The sequence below is a fragment of the Nerophis ophidion genome, linkage group LG03 (genome assembly GCF_033978795.1).
Source record: "Nerophis ophidion isolate RoL-2023_Sa linkage group LG03, RoL_Noph_v1.0, whole genome shotgun sequence".
In the NCBI taxonomy this organism is placed as follows: domain Eukaryota; kingdom Metazoa; phylum Chordata; class Actinopteri; order Syngnathiformes; family Syngnathidae; genus Nerophis; species Nerophis ophidion.
Genome location: NC_084613.1, coordinates 26037028 through 26055492, shown reverse-complemented (window position 1 = coordinate 26055492; position 18465 = coordinate 26037028). Strand labels below are relative to the sequence as shown.

General features: G+C 39.7%; 1 protein-coding gene across 1 annotated transcript in view; it reads right to left on the bottom strand.

Annotated features, from left to right (window-relative positions):
• Positions 1-17918, bottom strand: part of LOC133549397 (insulin-like growth factor 1 receptor) — a 219681-nt gene extending 201763 nt beyond the window's left edge. Inside the window, exon 1 of the mRNA XM_061894772.1 lies at positions 16882-17918. Coding sequence (XP_061750756.1) covers positions 16882-16987 — 106 coding nt within the window. The 5' untranslated portion in view covers positions 16988-17918. The remainder of the gene's footprint in view (positions 1-16881) is intronic.
• Positions 17919-18465: the final 547 nt, after the last annotated feature.

The window sequence follows — 18465 nt, the reverse complement described above, 5'->3', positions numbered from 1 at the left end:
GTGTCCCTTTCAGATGACCGCGACACGATCGGCAAATATAGACTAAGAGAGACCGAATGTCGCGCTGTTTATTTTCACGCCACCAACAGAGCATTCTGGGAAAAAAAACGTATAATTGCATCCCTCGCCAGACATGCAGCTGTAAACTCTGACAAGATTAAGAGGGACATTTTTCTCTCTTCTCTCCCGTGATGAAGGGGTTGTTTGTAACTTACAAAGAACACCACGAGTTGGCTTATGTTACCATTAGCGGTTTCACAGATCGTTACATTTTTTATACATATTTTCCCATTTATTAATTATCCATTAATCCATCCATTTTCTATCCCTTGTCCCTTTTGGGATCGCTGGAGCCTATCTCAGCTGCATCAGGGCGGTAGGCGGGGTACACCCTGGACAAGTCGCCACCTCACACAGATAGACAGACAACATTCACACTCACATTCACACACTAGGGCCAATTTTAGTGTTGCCAATCAACCTATCCCAAGGTGCATGTCTTTGGAAGTGGGAGGAAGCCGGAGTACCCGGAGGGAACCCACGCAGTCACGGGGAGAACGTGCAAACTCCACACAGAAAGATCCCGAGCCCGGGATTGAACTCTGGACAACTCAGGACTTTCGTATTGTGAGGCAGATGCACTAACCCCTCCGCCACCGTGCAGCCTCACAATTATTAATTATATTGAATAGAAATTGTTAGTCGGTCGGTAGAATGGCTTGGCATTCATGGCGGACACCGTAGATATACACTATATAGCCAAAGGTATTTGGCCACCCATCCAAATGATCAGAATCAGGTGTCCTAATCACTTGTGTAAAAAATCCAGCACTTAGGCATGGAAAATGTTTCTACAAACATTTGTGAAAGAATGGGCCGCTCTCAGGAGCTCAGTGATTTCCAAAGTGGAACTGTCATTGGATGCCACCTGTGCAACAAATCCAGCCGTGAAAGTTCCTCGCTCCTAAATATTACAAACTCAACTGTCGGCTTTATTATAAGACAATGGAAGAGTTTGGGAACAAGAGCAACTCAGCCATGAAGTTGTGGGCCACGTAAACTGACAGAGAGGGGTCAGCATAGTGCAAAGAAGTTTTACACAGTCAGTTGCTACAGAGCTCCAAACTTCATGTGACTTTTCAATTAGCCCACGTACAGTACGCAGAGAGCATCATGGATTATGTTTTCATGGCTGATCAGCTGCATCTAAGCCATACCGTACCAAGTCCAATTCAAAGCCTCGGATGTAGTGGTGTAAAGTACGTCGCCACTGGAGACGCGTTTTCTGGAGTGATGAATCACGCTTTTCCATCTGGCAATCTGATGGACGAGTCTGGGTTTGGAGTTTGCCAGGAGAACGGTACATTTCGGACTGCATTGTACAGCGTGTGAAATTTGGTAGAAAAGGAATTATGGTGTAGGAGTTGGGCTTGGCCCCTTAGTTCCAGTGAAAGGAACTTTTGAATGCTTCAGGATACCAAAACATTTTGGACAATTCCACTTCTGCCAACCTTGTGGGAACAGTTTGGAGCTGGCCCTTTCCTCTTCCAACATGACTGTGTACCAGTGCACAAAGCAAGGTCCATAAAGCCATGGATGACAGAGTCAGGGGTGGATGAACTTGACTGAACTGCACAGAGTCCTGACCTAAACCCGACAGAACACCTTTGGGATGAATTAGAACAGAGACTGAGATCCAGGCCTTTTCAACCAACATCAGTGTGTTACCTCACCAATGCACTTTTGGAAAAATGGTGCAAAATTCCTATAAACACACTACGCAACCTTGTGGACAGCCTTCCCAGAAGAGATAAAGCTGTAATAACTGCAAAAGGTGGACCGACATCATATTGAACCCTATGGGTTAGGAATGGGATGGCACTTCAAGCTCATATGTGAATCAAAGGTTTTATCGAACGCATATTTTATTGATATCCATTACGTGTCTATCGTGATATACAGTATATAGTAGGGGCAGAGTGTCTAAAGTTGTAGACGACACAAGAACAATAACATTTTGGGGTGTACAACTGTCAAATATGTCATGCGATTGAAACAATAACATTGGTACATTTATTTATTCATTAATTTTGTAATTATTCAAAACAAATTAATTAGTGTTGGGCATTGTTTGAATTTGGATGATTCCGGTTCCTCGTTTCGATTACGGTGCCTAACTATTCTTGATGAATAGTGTCTGCTTCTTCTTTTCACCTTTTCCAAGTGCGTGTGTATTACTTACAGGGTTGTAGCAGGAAGTTAAAAGTTAGCGCCTTCTAGAAAGCCTTATAAATAAAAACAAACAGTCGCTTTGTATGGCTGGGGGACAAAATTATATCAATATATATCGCGATAGACACGTAATCGACATCAATAAAAAATGCGTTCGGTTGATGTATATCTTTTTTGTTTTATCACCCAGCTCTTATTTCAAACAAAAAAACTAATAAATTATTCAAAAGTCCTAACTTGAAAACAATAAAGTCACAGTAATAACTACTAAAAGTTGGAATGTTTGCAACGTGGAAGGGGTTGAGGAGGCATGGTGGTACGCGGATTGTTCTTCCGATGATGATGCAGGAACTCCGAAGACAGCGTGCAGGAAGGACAATGATGTATTTGCATAAATCATACAAAAATACAAAACAAGCAAAACACAAGGAGAGCGAGAGCGTGCCGACTGCACACAGGAAGCTAACAGGATAGCTAGGCACATGGAATGCAGAAGGCAAAGCTTAGCTCGGGACACACAAGGAACAACATTAGCAGTTGCGTAAAGGAAACCAAAGCATCAGACTGAGTGACGGGAAAAGGCAGAACTAAAAACCTCTCTGATTCGCGCTCGCCCAGAAAACTAATTGAGAGGCTGGTGAAAACAATAAATAACCATGGCAACCAAGGAGACACAAAACAGGGGTGCTGAAACCGAAGACAGAAGAGACATTAAACCTAAACAAACGATACAAGGGATCATAACAATGTTACAAGAAAAAGTCAGTGTTTTGTCAATAAAAAGGTATAATAATTCAAAAAAATATATAAAAGGGTAAACAAGTGGAAAGATTGGCAATTAAACAAGAATAAATGAAGTCAGAAAAGTGTTTAAAGGGGAACATTATCACCAGACCTATGTAAGCGTCAATATATACCTTGATGGTGCAGAAAAAAGACCATCTATTTTTTTAACCGATTTCCGAACTCTAAATGGGTGAATTTTGGCGAATTAAACGCCTTTCTGTTTATCGCACTGGAGGCGATGACGTCAGAATGTGACGTCGCCGAGGTAACACACCCGCCATTCTCATTTTCAACACATTACAAACACCGGGTCACAGCTCTGTTATTTTCCGTTTTTTGGACTATTTTTTGGAATCTTGGAGACATCATGCTTCGACGGTGTGTTGTCGGAGGGTGTAACAACACTAACAGGGAGGGATTCAAGTTGCAACACTGGCCCGAAGATGCGAAAGTGGCAAGAAATCTTCCGCCAGACCCCCATTGAATGTGCCGGAGTGTCTCCACATTTTACTGGCGATGCTAAGGCAGACATGGCACAGAGATGTATGGATAACCTGCAGATGCATTTGCAACGATAGTCAACGAAATCACAAAGTTGAGTTTTGTTGATGTTGACTGCCATCTAATCGATGCTAACATGCTACGCTAATCGATGCTAACATGCTATTTACCGGCGGTGCTAAAGCAGACATGGTACAGAGATGTATGGATAACCTGTAGATGCATTTGCAACTATATTATGTTTCCTTCCACCCACATTTAATGCGAAAAAAACACTTACCAATCAACGGATTTAAGTTGCTCCCGTGTCAAAGGATGCGAAAGTCCTGATCGTTTGGTCCGCACATTTTACCGGCGATGCTAACGCAGCTATTTGGCCATGCTATGACTATGAATTCGCTCAATAGCTTCAGTTTCTTCTTCAATACTTTCATACTCCAACCATCTGTTTCAATACATGCGTAATCTGTTGAATCGCTTAAATCGCTGAAATCCGAGTTTGAATCCGAGCTAATGTCACTATATCTTGCTGTGGTATTCCCATTGTTTGTTTACATTGGCAGCACTGTATGACGTCACAGGGAAACGGCCAGTGTCTTCGCAGAGAGCGAAAATAAAGCACTTTAAAGCTTTAGTTAGGGATATCCCGAGACCGGTAAAATTTTGAAAAAAACTTCAAAAAATACCACAAGCCACTGGGAACTGATTTTTATTGTTTTTAACCCTTTTGAAATTGTGATAATGTTCCCCTTTAAAGCCCAAATATGACAAACAACATGGCTGTGTGTGCATGACCAAGCCACAATGGCCATTGACTTGGTGCATTGTTTGAAGTCGTTCTGTTTCTTTCTAGTATGCAAATCCTTGCGTATCAAGAATCACTTGATGGAGGAGCTATTATCGCATTAATTACAAGACTGGATTAGTGTGCGCCTCGTGCTCCCGATTGCGAGTTAAGAGCACATTCATGAAGGCTTTGGTCACATCACACTTTTGTCGGTTCGCCGTGACGAGCGGCTGACGTCAGCTTGTTACAAAAGCAGAGAAGATTGCTGCGCCCCGAGTGTTCATATTAGCCTAAAACCCGCTCATGGCGATTAACGCTTCTCCTACGTCATTATGTGGTTCTTGACAGAAAGGAAAAGGGAAGGCTTCGGTTGTAAGGGGACGGGGCGGTCACATCCCCTCAAACACCTGCCACATCAGCTGGCTGCAATCCTCAGCATGCTGGAAGTCATCTGACCACTGGTCTGCCGGCCCGCTTTCCCTCAGCGGACCTCACTTCAAACAGTGGGGGCTCACACAGCCCATACCAGAACCCAAAACAGTAACACAACACGCACACTCGTCACAACAGCTAAATTCTCCATCTGTTGGGTGAAAGTAAAACCAGCATGCATTTTGAACATTTGTCCAACAACTTGTTTTCTTTGATTAATTTGATTATTCATACTTTCATTCTACTTTTAATATTCCCCTTTCACCCCCTCCCCTTGTTGCTTCTGCTCCAATCCACTGCTCGGTGTTATTCATGAAAAATCCATGCAAGGAAGAAACTTCATAAACGTAAACATCAACCTGCTGATTTAGGAAAAGTACAACAAAGTCATGCCCGAATATGTCAATGTTACGATGACATCAATAAGTCAACAACCCCCGACCACCATGCCATAAATAGCGAACGGTCCTATGAGAAAGACCGTATGTACACATTCCACATGTGACCTTATGGAGCACAAAACACTGTAAATCATGTGATGCCATTATTACTGCTAAAGCACAACTAACCTGAAGCAGCATCCTGACAAGTGACAATTTTCACAATAATGCGCTGTTGTTTTCAGACGTTATGTTTACTGCTTGGGTTTTTTGCTGGTAAAAGAGCAAAGCTACATTATTAATGCCATTGAGTTGTCATGTCTTGTGATAATGTTTTGTTTAGTTATGTTCGGCTTTGTTTAACACTCCATTGCTTCCTGTTTTTCACTACCTTGTTTTGTTGCCATAGTTACTTATTGTGTCCACCTGTCTCTGATTAGTGCTCGCCCGCTCACCTGCTTCTCGAGCAGTAATCAGAGGCAGTATTTAAGCTCGTCTTTGCCAGTCAGTCGCCCTGGCGACATTGTGTTCATTCCATGCTCTGTTCTTGCCACAGTAACTCATCAGGGTATCTGCAGGTTTCAGCAAGTCAAATTTAAGACTTTTAAGACCTTTTTAATGCCACCTTGAATGAAATTTAAGACCGAAAAAAATAATAAAAAATCTATAAATATAAGTGATGGTTGGGGATGTCACTGTACTACAACCTCAATGACAATCAGTCAAGTTTACTTTTTGTATGTTTATCAATAAACAAACTGCCACTCTGCCAAACAGCTTATCAAAAATCTTGAGAGATCCAAAAACATTAACATCCATCCAAAACAAACAAACCAACACTAACGCCAGTAAAAACATAATAACCGAGGTGAGGGTAAAATAAATTACATTTGGTCAATAATAGTGCAAAACAGTATTATAACATCAACAACAAAACACTGAAGACTCACTCAAATGAGCCTCAGTTGAGCTTCAGCTGGCTGTTCTCATTCACGAGTTCTGCCTCTATTTCTTTCAGCTCACTCATTTTTTCTTTGTATCTCTTGAAGAGATACAAAGAAAAAAATGAGTGAGCTGAAATCACTCATTTTTACTCAAAGACGTGCCGTAACTTTTACTCAAAAGACGTGCCCCGAAAAAAAAAAAAAAAACTGGCCCAAAACTTTAAGACCATTGAGTACTGAATTTAAGACCATTTTATGAATTTCTAATAAATGTAATACTTATTAAGGCCTTAATTTTAGATAAATGAATTTAAGACTTTTTAAGGATCCGCGGATACCCTGGTCATACTCGTTTTTTCATGCCAAAGTTCATGTTGTTGTTTTCAAGTCACAGTAAATGTTGTTTGCGTTATGTTCATAGTTTATGTTAAAGTGTTAATTTTGTTTCTTTAGCCAGTTTGTGCCTCCGCTGTGAGCACTTTTTGTTTTGTACCTTTTTTAGTTAAAATTAAATCATGTTTTTACCTAAACGCCATATCCGAGTAGTCCGTCTGCCTTCCTGGGAAACAACCCTGCCAGCAAGCTGCGACCCCCCCCCCCCCCCCCCATCCTGACAGAAAAATAACACTTTAACATAAACTATGAACATAACGCAAACAAGACTTACTGTGACTTGAAAAGAACAGCATGAACTTTGGCATGAAAAAACGAGTATGACTTACTGTGGCAAGAACAGAGCATGTAACAAACACAATGACGCCAAGGCGACTGACTGGCAAAGACGAGCTTAAATACTGCCTCTGATTAGTGCTCGGGAAGCAGGTGGATTCATTTGTGTCTTTATTACGAATGTTTTTTTGACACTGAATTTATGTAACTGAATTTTTGTGTTGGAATTTCGTGTTGTTTGTTTTATATCCAATTATGCTGACATTTTCATTGAATAAAAACTTGTGAGCAAAATGTGTGTGTTTTGGTGAAATGTGTCCTCTGCATTTGAACCATCACCTTGTTCACCCATGGGAGGTGAGGGGAGCAATGGCAGCAGCGGTGCCAAGCTCGGGAATAATTTTTGGTGATTTAACCCCCAATTCCAACCCTTGATGCTGAGTGCCAAGCGTTTTTTTAATCCTTTTAATTCAAAACAGAAATACTAATCGTCAAGTTTTACTGCAGTTTTCATTAAAGCGGTTTATTGTTACATATCTAAGAGCAGGTCAACTTTTTGTTGTGCGTTTAATTATTGAGATGATTTGCATGAAGTCTAATTAAAAAAAAGGTGCTTTCAAGGAAACTCTAAATCCATGTCAATCTACGAATCCTGTGTAGAAGAGACATTTTGCAAGCTAGCATCATCATTTCACAGTTTTTGCGGTGAGCTATTAAAGCAACCAGGACGTAGTATATTCTACTGTTTGTGCTGCGAAAACTAGCCACTTGAAATAAAGTGTTTAATTAAGCATTGAGAACCTCAGCTGGCAGCCGCGGGATAGCGTTAGCCTGCACTGGCGTATACGAGCCTAGTGACACACTTTCATAACCTCGACACGGGCTTGTTGTGTACATAACACACAATTAAGACTAGATATATAAGAAATCCATGTATTTGATTGTCACTTGTAGGTGTCTTGGGATAGTTTACTATTCCACGGTTCCATTCGAAGCCTCCCTCACTGCTCCCCAACATAAAGATCCTTCAGCTAGTTCACCTAGGGCGGGGGACGGCAACCCGCGGCTCTAGAGCCGCATGTGGCTCTTTAGCGCCACCTTAGTGACTCTCTGGAGCTCTTTCAAAAATGTGTGGAAATGGAAAAGATGAGGGAAAGTATATATTTTCTGTTTTATCATGGTTTCTGTCAGAGGACAAACATGATACAAACCTTCCTAATTGTTAGAACTCCCATTGTTTATATTATACATGCTTCACTGATGAGGGTATTTGGCAAGCGCCGTTTTGTCCTGCTAATTTTGGCTGTCCTTGAAGTCACCGTAAATTGTTTACATGTACAACTTTATCTGACCTGCCACAGAAAGACGTGTTTTATGCCACTCCTTTTTTGTCTCATTTTGTCCACCAAACTTTTTATGCTGTGGTTGAATGCACAAACGTGAGCTTTGTTGATGTTTTTGACTTGTTGGAGTGCTAATCAGGCATATTAATCGATGCTAACATGCTATTTAGGCTAGCTGTATGTACATATTGCATTGTTATGCCTCGTCTCTTGATATATTTGAGCTCATTTCATTTCCTTTACTGATGTCCTTTGTGTATTTAATTTATATTTGCATGTCTCATGACACATTATCTGCATGTAATATGGCTGCTTTTGTTAGTGTGCCATGTTGTTAATGGCCGACGAAAACATCACCCAGCTTGCAAAGATTGTCAAATTAGAAGAAGACAACCTGTCGTTTTCTTTAACTTAGACACCCACATCTATGGCTTTGGCCATTCTAAGACAGTAGTTTCCAGAAGTTATCTCACCCTCTGAGAATCCTCCGTTTTACTAATGTTTTCCAATGTTGTAAAAATGTGTAGAATAAATATTAAAGTTCAACATTTCTGTCAATGAAGATTTGCGTCATTTTTATAGTAAGCTAATACATATATCTAATATAGACACTTACATCATGTGTTGCCTTATCTATAACACTTTTAAAAGGCTTTTAATTTGTTGCAGTTCCAGACTGATTTGTTATTGTATTTTGGTCCAATATGGCTTTTTCAACATTTTGGGTTGCCGACTCCTGACCTAGGGAAACTTTGCTCCCAAACTTTACTTTTTCTAGATCATGGGTGTCAAACTCAGGCCCGCCGTGTAATTTCGTTTGGCCCTTGCGGCAATATCAAATTAAAATTAAAGCTGGCCCCGCCGGTTTTATACACCGCATTCACTTCTAATACACATACTTGCCAACCCTCCCAATTTCTCCCGATGTCCACCCGGACAACAATATTGGGGTCGTGCCTTAAAGGTACTGCCTTTAACCTGTCGTTACGTCCGCTTTTCCTCCTTACAATCAGCGTGCCGGCCCAGTCACGTAATATATGCGGCTTCTACACATACACACATATGAGTTAATGCAAGGCATACTTGGTCAACAGCCATACAGGTCACACTGAGGGTGGCCGTATAAACAACTTTAACACTGTTGCAAATATGCGCCACACTGTCAACCCACACCAAACAAGAATGACAAAACAACTTTTCGGGAGAACATCCGCGCCGTAACACAACAGAACAAATATCCAGAACCCCTTGCATCACTAACTTTTCCTGGGCGCTACAATATACACCCCTGCAACCACCATCTCTCCCCCCTCCCCACCTCAATGAACTGGCATCCAAGAAAAGATGGCAGGTATCAGATTAGATGAGTGTGTGGCAAACTTAGCAGTAAAAAGGCCTGAGTGGCTCATTTATTCATTTTCAAATGTATTAGCCTGTGGAAAAAGTTAATGTTGATATTTACCTCAGAAGGCTGCAAATAGAAAAGAGGCATTCAATTTTTTATTTAAACTGTATTTAATATACCATTGTTTTTTGTTGTTTGTTTTTTGAAAGTTTCTTTTGCACTATGAAGTTTTGTAATTGTTGCTTGTTCCATATTCAGTGCTAAAGCAAATCAGTGTAGCAAATTGAGCAATAATTACCATTTTATTCATGCACTTTCTCTTGCTACTTCAAGGCTTGAATGTTTGATTCATTCATTATTATTTTATTTTCAAATGTATTATTAGCCTGTGGAAAAAAGTTGATTTTGATATTTACCTCAGAAGGCTGCAAATATTTCATTTTTATTAATATTTTATTTGATATGCCATTGATATTTTTTAATTATTATTTGAAACTGGATTTTGCATGTCACCTCGCTTGTTCAATATTCAATGTAAAACTTGTTTGGGTCCCTACTAAAATGTTCATTTGTTCAACCTTGGCCCGCGGCTTTGTTCAGTTTTACATTTTGGCCCACTCTGTATTTGAGTTTGACACCCTTCTGTATTTGATTTTGACACCCCTGTTCTAGATAGTCAAGTTTGATCATCTACTCTGTGCTTCGCTGGAACTAAAGCCGACTGCGGCGGTGTCGACATGGGCATCTTGTTAAATTATCCAGTCTCTGTCTTGTTTATTTGTTCATCTGAGTGTTTTAGCGTTTTTAAGATAGGAAAAGTCGTAAATTACGATATATGTGGCAGAGGGGTTAGTGCGTCTGCCTCACAATACTAAGGTCCTGCAGTCCTGGGTTCAAATCCAGGCTCGGGATCTTTCTGTGTGGAGTTTGCATGTTCTCCCCGTGAATGCGTGGGTTCCCTCTGGGTACTCCGGCTTCCTCACACTTCCAAAGACATGCACCTAGGGATAGGTTGATTGGCAACACTAAATTGGCCCTAGTGTGTGAATGTGAGTGTGAATGTTGTCTGTCTATCTGTGCTGGCCCTGCGAGGAGGTGGCAACTTGTCCAGGGTGTAACCCGCCTTCCGCCCGATTGTAGCTGAGATAGAAGCCAGCGCCCCCCGCGACCCCAAAAGGGAATAGGCGGTAGAAAATGGATGGATAGATAACCGATTATTTGGGATATAATTGATAACAAACGGTAACAAAGGCTCCTAATTTGGCTGCTGACATACGCAGTAACATTTTGCATTATTTCAAGTTGTATTATTTTTTCAAAACTACGAGGTTGCACAAAAATGATTGTGATACCCAGTGGACACATTTAGAAACAGCAGTTTCTTTCATTAAAAATGTTCAGCTAATTTTTATACTTGGCAAATTCATCTTGAGGGCCAAATAAAACAAGTTCGCCGGCCTGATTCGGCCCGCCGGCCGTACGTTTAAAACCACTGATCTTTTTTTTTTTTTTTCCTGCTGTCCAGCTACTTGGGCAAAAAAAAAGAGGAAATCCCTGATCTAGAGGAATGCCAATTAGGTCTGTAAATATGTCCTGTATCATTGTTCATGATGTTTGTGTATTGTGTGTAATGTTCCAGTGGCCAAAAATATTAAATACACCGTATTTTTTGGGCCATAGGGCACCAGATTATAAAGCGCACTGCCAAGGAATGGGTCATAATATGATTTTTTTTTCTACATTTAAATTACTTCCTTGTGGTCTACATAACATGTAATGGTGGTTCTTTGGTCCAAATGTTGCATAGACGATGTTTTACAGATAATCTTCAAGCTGCTTTCTGACAGTCGCATCATGATGCGCCGTTTTGTGGGCGGCCTCCACTTCGACAGCGTTTTCTCCCCGTCCTTTGTTATAGCGGTAGTTAGTAGCACTTCCATAGCGAGTCTACTAACAGATATAAGTTACAACTGTATACTACTTTATATAAGAAATGACAACAGCGGAGGATGAATGCTCCACAACAAGAGAACAGAGAAAACGGAGCTTATTGATCGAAGTGCGGACTACAATGGGGAATGGATGCACATTTTAAGGACTTATGCAGATCCCAAATACACATCAGCAGGTACTAATAGGTAAGAAAAGTTGCTTTTGCATAATATTGTGAAACAAAATGCTAGATATGTCACCTAATAGGTGCCATTTTGGGGCCCTAATAATACCCGTCATGCCCTGACTTCCATCAAGATGTACAGCTTCATAGCTTACAAAAGTCGCACTAAAACATTTTGACGGATTTTTGAGCGCGTTTGTAATGTTCTATATTCTCAATTACAAACCCCGTTTCCACATGAGTTGGGAAATTGTCTTGGATGTAAATATGAACGGAATACAATGATTTGCAAATCATTTTCAACCCATATTAAGTTGAATATGCTACAAAGACAACATATTTGATGTTCAAACTGATAAACATTTTTTTTTTGCAAATAATCATTAACTTTAGAATTTGATGCCAGCAACACGTGACAAAGAAGTTGGGAAAGGTGGCAGTAAATACTGATAAAGTTGAGGAATGCTCATCAAACACTTATTTGGAACATCCCACAGGTGTGCAAGCTAATTGGTAACAGGTGGGTGCCATGATTGGGTAATAAAACAGCTTCCCAAAAAATACTGCGTCTTTCACAAGAAAGGATGGGGCGAGTTACACCTCTTTGTCCACAACTGTGTGAGCAAATAGTCAAACAGTTTAAGAACAACGTTTCTCAAAGTGCAATTGCGATAAATGTAGGGATTTCAACATCTACCGTCCATAATATCCTCAAAAGGTTCAGAGAATCTGGAGAAATCACTCCACGCATGGCCGGAAACCAACATTGAATGACCGTGACCTTCGATCCCTCAGACTGCAATGTATCAAAAACAGATATCAATCTCTAAAGGTTATCACCACATGGGCTCAGGAAAACTTCAGAAAACCACTGTCACTAAATACAGTACATCGCTACATCTGTAAGTGCAAGTTAAAGCTCTACTATGCAAAGCGAAAGCCATTTATCCACAACATCCAGAAACGCCGCTGGCTTCTCTGAGCCCGAGATCATCTAAGATGGACTGATGCAAACTAGAAAAGTGTTCTGTGGTCTGACGAGTCCATAATTCAAATTGTTTTTGGAAATATTCGACATTGTGTCATCCGGACCAAAGGGGAAGCGAACCATCCAGACTGTTATTGACGCAATGTTCAAAAGCCAGAATCTGTGATGGTATGGGGGTGCATTAGTGCCCAAGGCATGGGTAACTTACACATCTGTGAAGGCACCATTAATGCTGAAAGGTACAAACAGGTTTTGGAACAACATGTGCTGCCATCTAAGCGCCGTCTTTCTCATGGACGCCCCTGCTTATTTCAACAAGACAATGCCAATCCACATTCAGCACGTGTTACAACAGCGTGGCTTTGTAAAAAAGAGTGCGGGTACTTTCCAGTTCCGCCTGCAATCCAGACATGTCTCCCATCGAAAATGTGTGGCGCATTATGAAGCGAAAAAATAACAGCGGAGACCCCAGACTGTTGAATGACTGAAGCTCTACAAAAAACAAGAATGGAAAAGAATTCCACTTTCAAAGTTTCAACAATTAGTTTCTTCAGTTCCCAAACGTTTATTGAGTGTTGCTAAAAGTAAAGGTGATGAACCACAGTGGGGATAACATTCCCTTTCCAAAGTACTTTGGCACGTGTTGCAGCCATGAAATTCTAAGTTAATTATTATTTGCTAAAACAAAAAATAAAGTTTATGAGTTTGACTATCAAATATCTTGTCTTTGTAGTGCATTCAATTGAATAAGGGTTGCAAAGGATTTGCAAATCTTTGTATTCCGTTTATGTTTACATTTAACACAATTTCCCAACTCACATGGAAACAGGGTTTGTAAAAAACATCAAAGTTTTGGGCTTGCTTTACTAGCGTAATTTCTTGAACAGGCGTCAACCTGCAGTCCACATGTATCTTTTATGTGTGACTGCCGTCTACTGGTCACAATCATCATTACACCATGTACCACATATAATGGCTGCGAGGTCAGTAAGCACAACCAGAATTCATCCGTACATAAAGCGATCCGGGTTATAAGGCGCACTGTCGATTTTTGAGAAAATTAAAAGCTCTTAAGTGTGCCTTATAGTCCGAAAAATATGGTTCTTGTTTAATGAAACCTCTGCCTTGTTTTTAAGGAATACTTGGGCCTACTACGCTACTGTATTTGAATGTTTGTCATTATGGTGATACTTGGAGAGCCAAGTAGTTTCTGAGGTGGTACTTGGTGAAAAAAGTTTGAGAACCACTCATAAGTTCTATATGTTATCGCATCGGTCTTGAGAAGTGGGACGTGATCTGTATCGGTATAAGCTTGACAAAAATAAAAAGGAGTACAACCCTAGTTATAAATATAGTTTTAATGCCGTTTCTTTGTCTACCAAACAATGCAGAACATTGCGCTTTGATACAAGGGTGCCAAAAGCGTGAATGGTACCAAGGTGAACTCCACGGATTGGTGGAAACGGGGCATTTTTTAATTATTTTTTTTTTACAAGAGTCAGTAAATCTAAATTCTTAGGTTATTATCAACTGACTTATGTTTATTTTATCCTTCCAGTTTTCCTTTTGTAAATAATTGAGCGGGAACACTGGCTCATGGAAACATGACAGAGGACGCCTGTACTCCAATTACCCCCAATGCTATTGGTGACATTGATTTAGAACTACTAACAGTAGATGGTGCCAATTAAACACTTCACACACACACAGACACACACACACACACACACACACACACACACACACACACACACACACACACACAAAACCTCTTACAATCAACACAACCAAGTTAGTCTCTGTTTTTTTTCCCCGCTGGAAAGCCATGAGTAGAACAGAGTATGTACCATCCAGTGGAATTCGAGGCATTGAAAGACGATGGTTAGCACTATATGGTCTCCTGTAATCCTAAATGTAACTCACATTTATATTTTGCTGCCATTGATTAAGAAGCAGTGACAGGAAGTAAAACACTCAACGTTCACACTTGATTTACTGTACCTGCTACGGCCATCAAACAACAACTGCCAAATATTAGAATGGTCAAAAACTCAAAAATAATCAGACGCTATTTATCAGCTGACTCAGAGGCAAAAAGATCACATGGTCCTACTAGCAGTAATTTTCAGCTACTTGCCTGTCTGAGGGACGTGACTTTGACAATAAGATCCAGTTGTTTGTTTTCTAACTACTCATAACATTTTCACCACGATTGAGCTGGGCAGTAAACGCACCGTGTGGCCAGCCAACCTGACACAATCTTTTGAGCGTTCCATAATAAATATTACATCGATATTCTTTTTAAAACAGTCTTTTCTTCCCGGATTTAAGGTTGATTTTACCCATTCAAATAACTTTTCACACAAATGTCTAAATTACCATAACAAATATAAGACCAGGATATAAGACAATATTTCTTCTCGAGGAAAGGCCTAAAAAAGGTGGTTCATCTTACATGAAAGGAATTTATTAATGCAAAGTAAATTAGCAAGAGGCCCCAAACGTCTTCCCGTCACTCAAAGAAGAGTCTTATATCCGGGTCCGTTAGGTGGTTAAAATTCAGATTGTTGATTCACTAATGTAGAAAACATGATTTAAAGAAAAAAAAAAAGATGTGATTGTTATTCGAAATATCTTTCCAAAAAAGTGTCTTTAAAAACAGGCAGTTGCCTTATTTTTAGGGTCGTCCTATATACGGGTTAGTAAGGTTGTTTTTGACAAGTTTAAACAATTATTATTTTTGTTTAGAAAATATTTTTTCCCAAACATTTGAGTCTTGAAAAAGTTGATTGTCTTATATTCAGAACAATAAAGTTATCATGAGATTCTGAAAATAGCTTCACTGATTTTGATAGCATAATTAAAAAAAAAAAATAAATAATGTTGCTTTTGTCTTACAGGTTTTTCTCCCATGAAAACGGGTCATCTTATATTCAGGGGTAACTTACATATATGGGAGAGTCAAGTACAGTCGTTTTAACTCGCAAATCAACATTCAGACAGTTTTTTTTGACAACAGGATTTAAAAAAAATATATATTCACTTTCTTTTAGAAAATATTTTTCCACAAACAACAGGACCTAAAGAGGCCATTGTACTCGGGTCTCTTGAGCAGTCTTAAGATTTTGAAAATTGCTTCACTGATTTTCATAAAATATATGCCGCATGTATATATATATATATATATATATATATATATATATATATATATATATATTTATATATATATATATTAACTTTGTCCTAAAAGTTATCATAAGATCATTTAAATAAAATAATTTTGTATTACAGGTTATTGTTCCGTAAAAACAGGTTGTCCTATAATCGGGATTGTATAGTATAATAGTTTTAACCTGCAAATCAACATTAAGACAGATGTTTTTGACAACAAGAATTACAATAAAAGATTGATTGTTTAACATTAAAGTATTCATACAATCTCAAATTCAGAAATAAGTGTTTTTGATTTTGAAAACATTTTTTTTTTTTATATTCATTTTGTCTTATAGAATCCATCTATTTTCTACCGCGTATTCCCTTTCGGGGTCGCGGGGGGCGCTGGCGCCTATCTCAGCTACAATCGGGCGGAAGGCGGGGTACACCCTGGACAAGTCGCCACCTCATCGCAGGGCCAACACAGATAGACAGACAACTTTCACACTCACATTCACACACTAAGGCCAATTTAGTGTTGCCAATCGAATATTTTACCAAAACAAATGTTATGTTTAGGGTTGTCTTATATGCGGCTTAACACCAACTACGACAACAATAATTAAAATAAAAGATTAGTTTGGTTTTAGAAATATTTGGGGTTTTAAAAAAGAAGAGGTTGTCTTATATCCGGGTCACTAAAGTAGTCATGAGATTTGCACAATTGTGTCCAGATTAAAAAATAAGAAATAAAATAAAATAAAATAAAATAAAATTTCTTATACGTCCTTTTAGCATAAAAACAGATCATCTTACATAAACAGCTGTCATGCAATCTAAAATTTAGAAATAAGTGTTTTTGATTTTTAAAACAGTATTTCTTTTTTTAAATTCATGGTGTCTTGCAGAATATTTAACCAAAAACAAATGTTTAGGATTGTCACTCATTTTTAGATGTCATTTTAACATGAAAATAGATCATTTTACATTAAATGTTGTCTTATATTCTGGGTCAACAAAGTAGTCATGCAATCTGAAATATATAAATAAGTGTTTTTCGATTTTGAAAACAGTATTTATTTGTTTTAAATATTGATTTTAACAAAAACAAATGTTATCAATTATTGTTGTCTTATATGCGGGTCAACACTTACTATCAATAAATGAGAAAAATATGAGAAAAATTTAAAAAAAATCACACTTACTCTTTCCGTATGAGGTCCATATGCACATGGTGGAAAGGGTCACCAATATACCCCAAAATAAGGTCGAGATGCCCATTAATTGGTCAGCTCTCATGTTCCTTAACATTCTTGAATATGCAATTTAAAAAAAAAAAATCATAAAAATCCAAGATGGGGTTAAAATATTTCAAAAAATCTCCCGAACGATTCCAAAAATAACGAGTAAAAAAACAAACGTAGTCCCGAAGACTTGAATCGATGCCGAATTGCTTGTTTATCCAGGCGGATTTCAAATGTGTCCAAAAGTGAACGGAGTGTCTGACAACCAGCATCTATTGCCTGCTATGAAAGCGAGACGATGGTAATCCCCGTCTTCCGTCTCCATGGCGTCTTCCAGAAACAACAACAGGCCTGACGGAGGGTCGAGAACCCCCACAAAACATGAAAGGCAGATCAGCAATTAAACCTTGTTGTGATCATCGTCTTCGTCATCCTCGTGCATGAAGGCCAGCGTGATGCGTGGAAGTGGCGAGGAGGAGGAGGAGGGAGAGGAGGAGGTGGAAGAGGGCAGAAAAACACGCACACACGTCCTCCACATCCACGGCGGGAGAAGGGTGGTGGCTGCGTGGAGGCAAAAAAAAAAAGGCGAGAAATGAATGAAAAACAACAAAGTGTTGTCTCCCACGAGCGGGAGCGGTGGAAGGTTCCACGGGAGAACCACGACGTCAATCTCCAACTCGAACTTGGTGCCGAGAAGGGAGGAGAATGTGCCACGCACCCGGGTCGTGGAGCTCGGCAGAAACGTGGCTAGCGAATATTCCTCTTTTCCCTTCTAGTGTTGTGGGGGGGAGAGAATCCACTCCGCGTGAATGTGCAGCTGCTGAAATCCCACGGTTCGCTCGCTAGAAGCCGCCTCAGTGAGTGAGTGAGTGCGTGTGTGTGAGCGTGAGTGAATGTGTGTGTAAGTGTGTGTAAGTGTGTGTGTGAGTCCACTCTCCTCCGTGGAATCTCTGCTGTAAACAAGAGTCGGCTTCTCACTCAGCGGCACACGCGCACGGTGCTCCGGATAAAGTGGCCGGGGGGGAAACACTGGACTGGACTCTGACATGGATTCAACGTTCCAGCCAAGTTTTTACAGTCCATTCATCAGCTCGTGTATTTGAATTAAATAATAATATATCATTTATGCGTCCTTAATCATTATGATTTATTTACCCAACACCACGATTGTGTTTTTGTAAAAAAGAAAAAGGATATTTAACTGAAGGCAAGTTTAAAGGCTTACTGAAACTCACTACTACCCACCATGCAGTCTGATAGTTTATATATCAATGATGAAATATTAACATTGCAACACATGTCAATACGCCCTTTTTAGTTTACTAAATTACAATTTTAAATTTCCCGGGAGTTTCGTCTTCGAAACGTCGTGTAATGGTGACGTGTTCGCAAGACGTCACCGGTTTTTAGGAAGTTTGAGCGCTGCGCACACACACAGCTAAAAGTCGTCTGCTTTAACCGCATAATCATCCAGTTTTTTGGAGATCTGTGATGCTGAATCTTTTGCAATTTGTTCAATTAATATTGGAGAAGTCACAGTAGAAA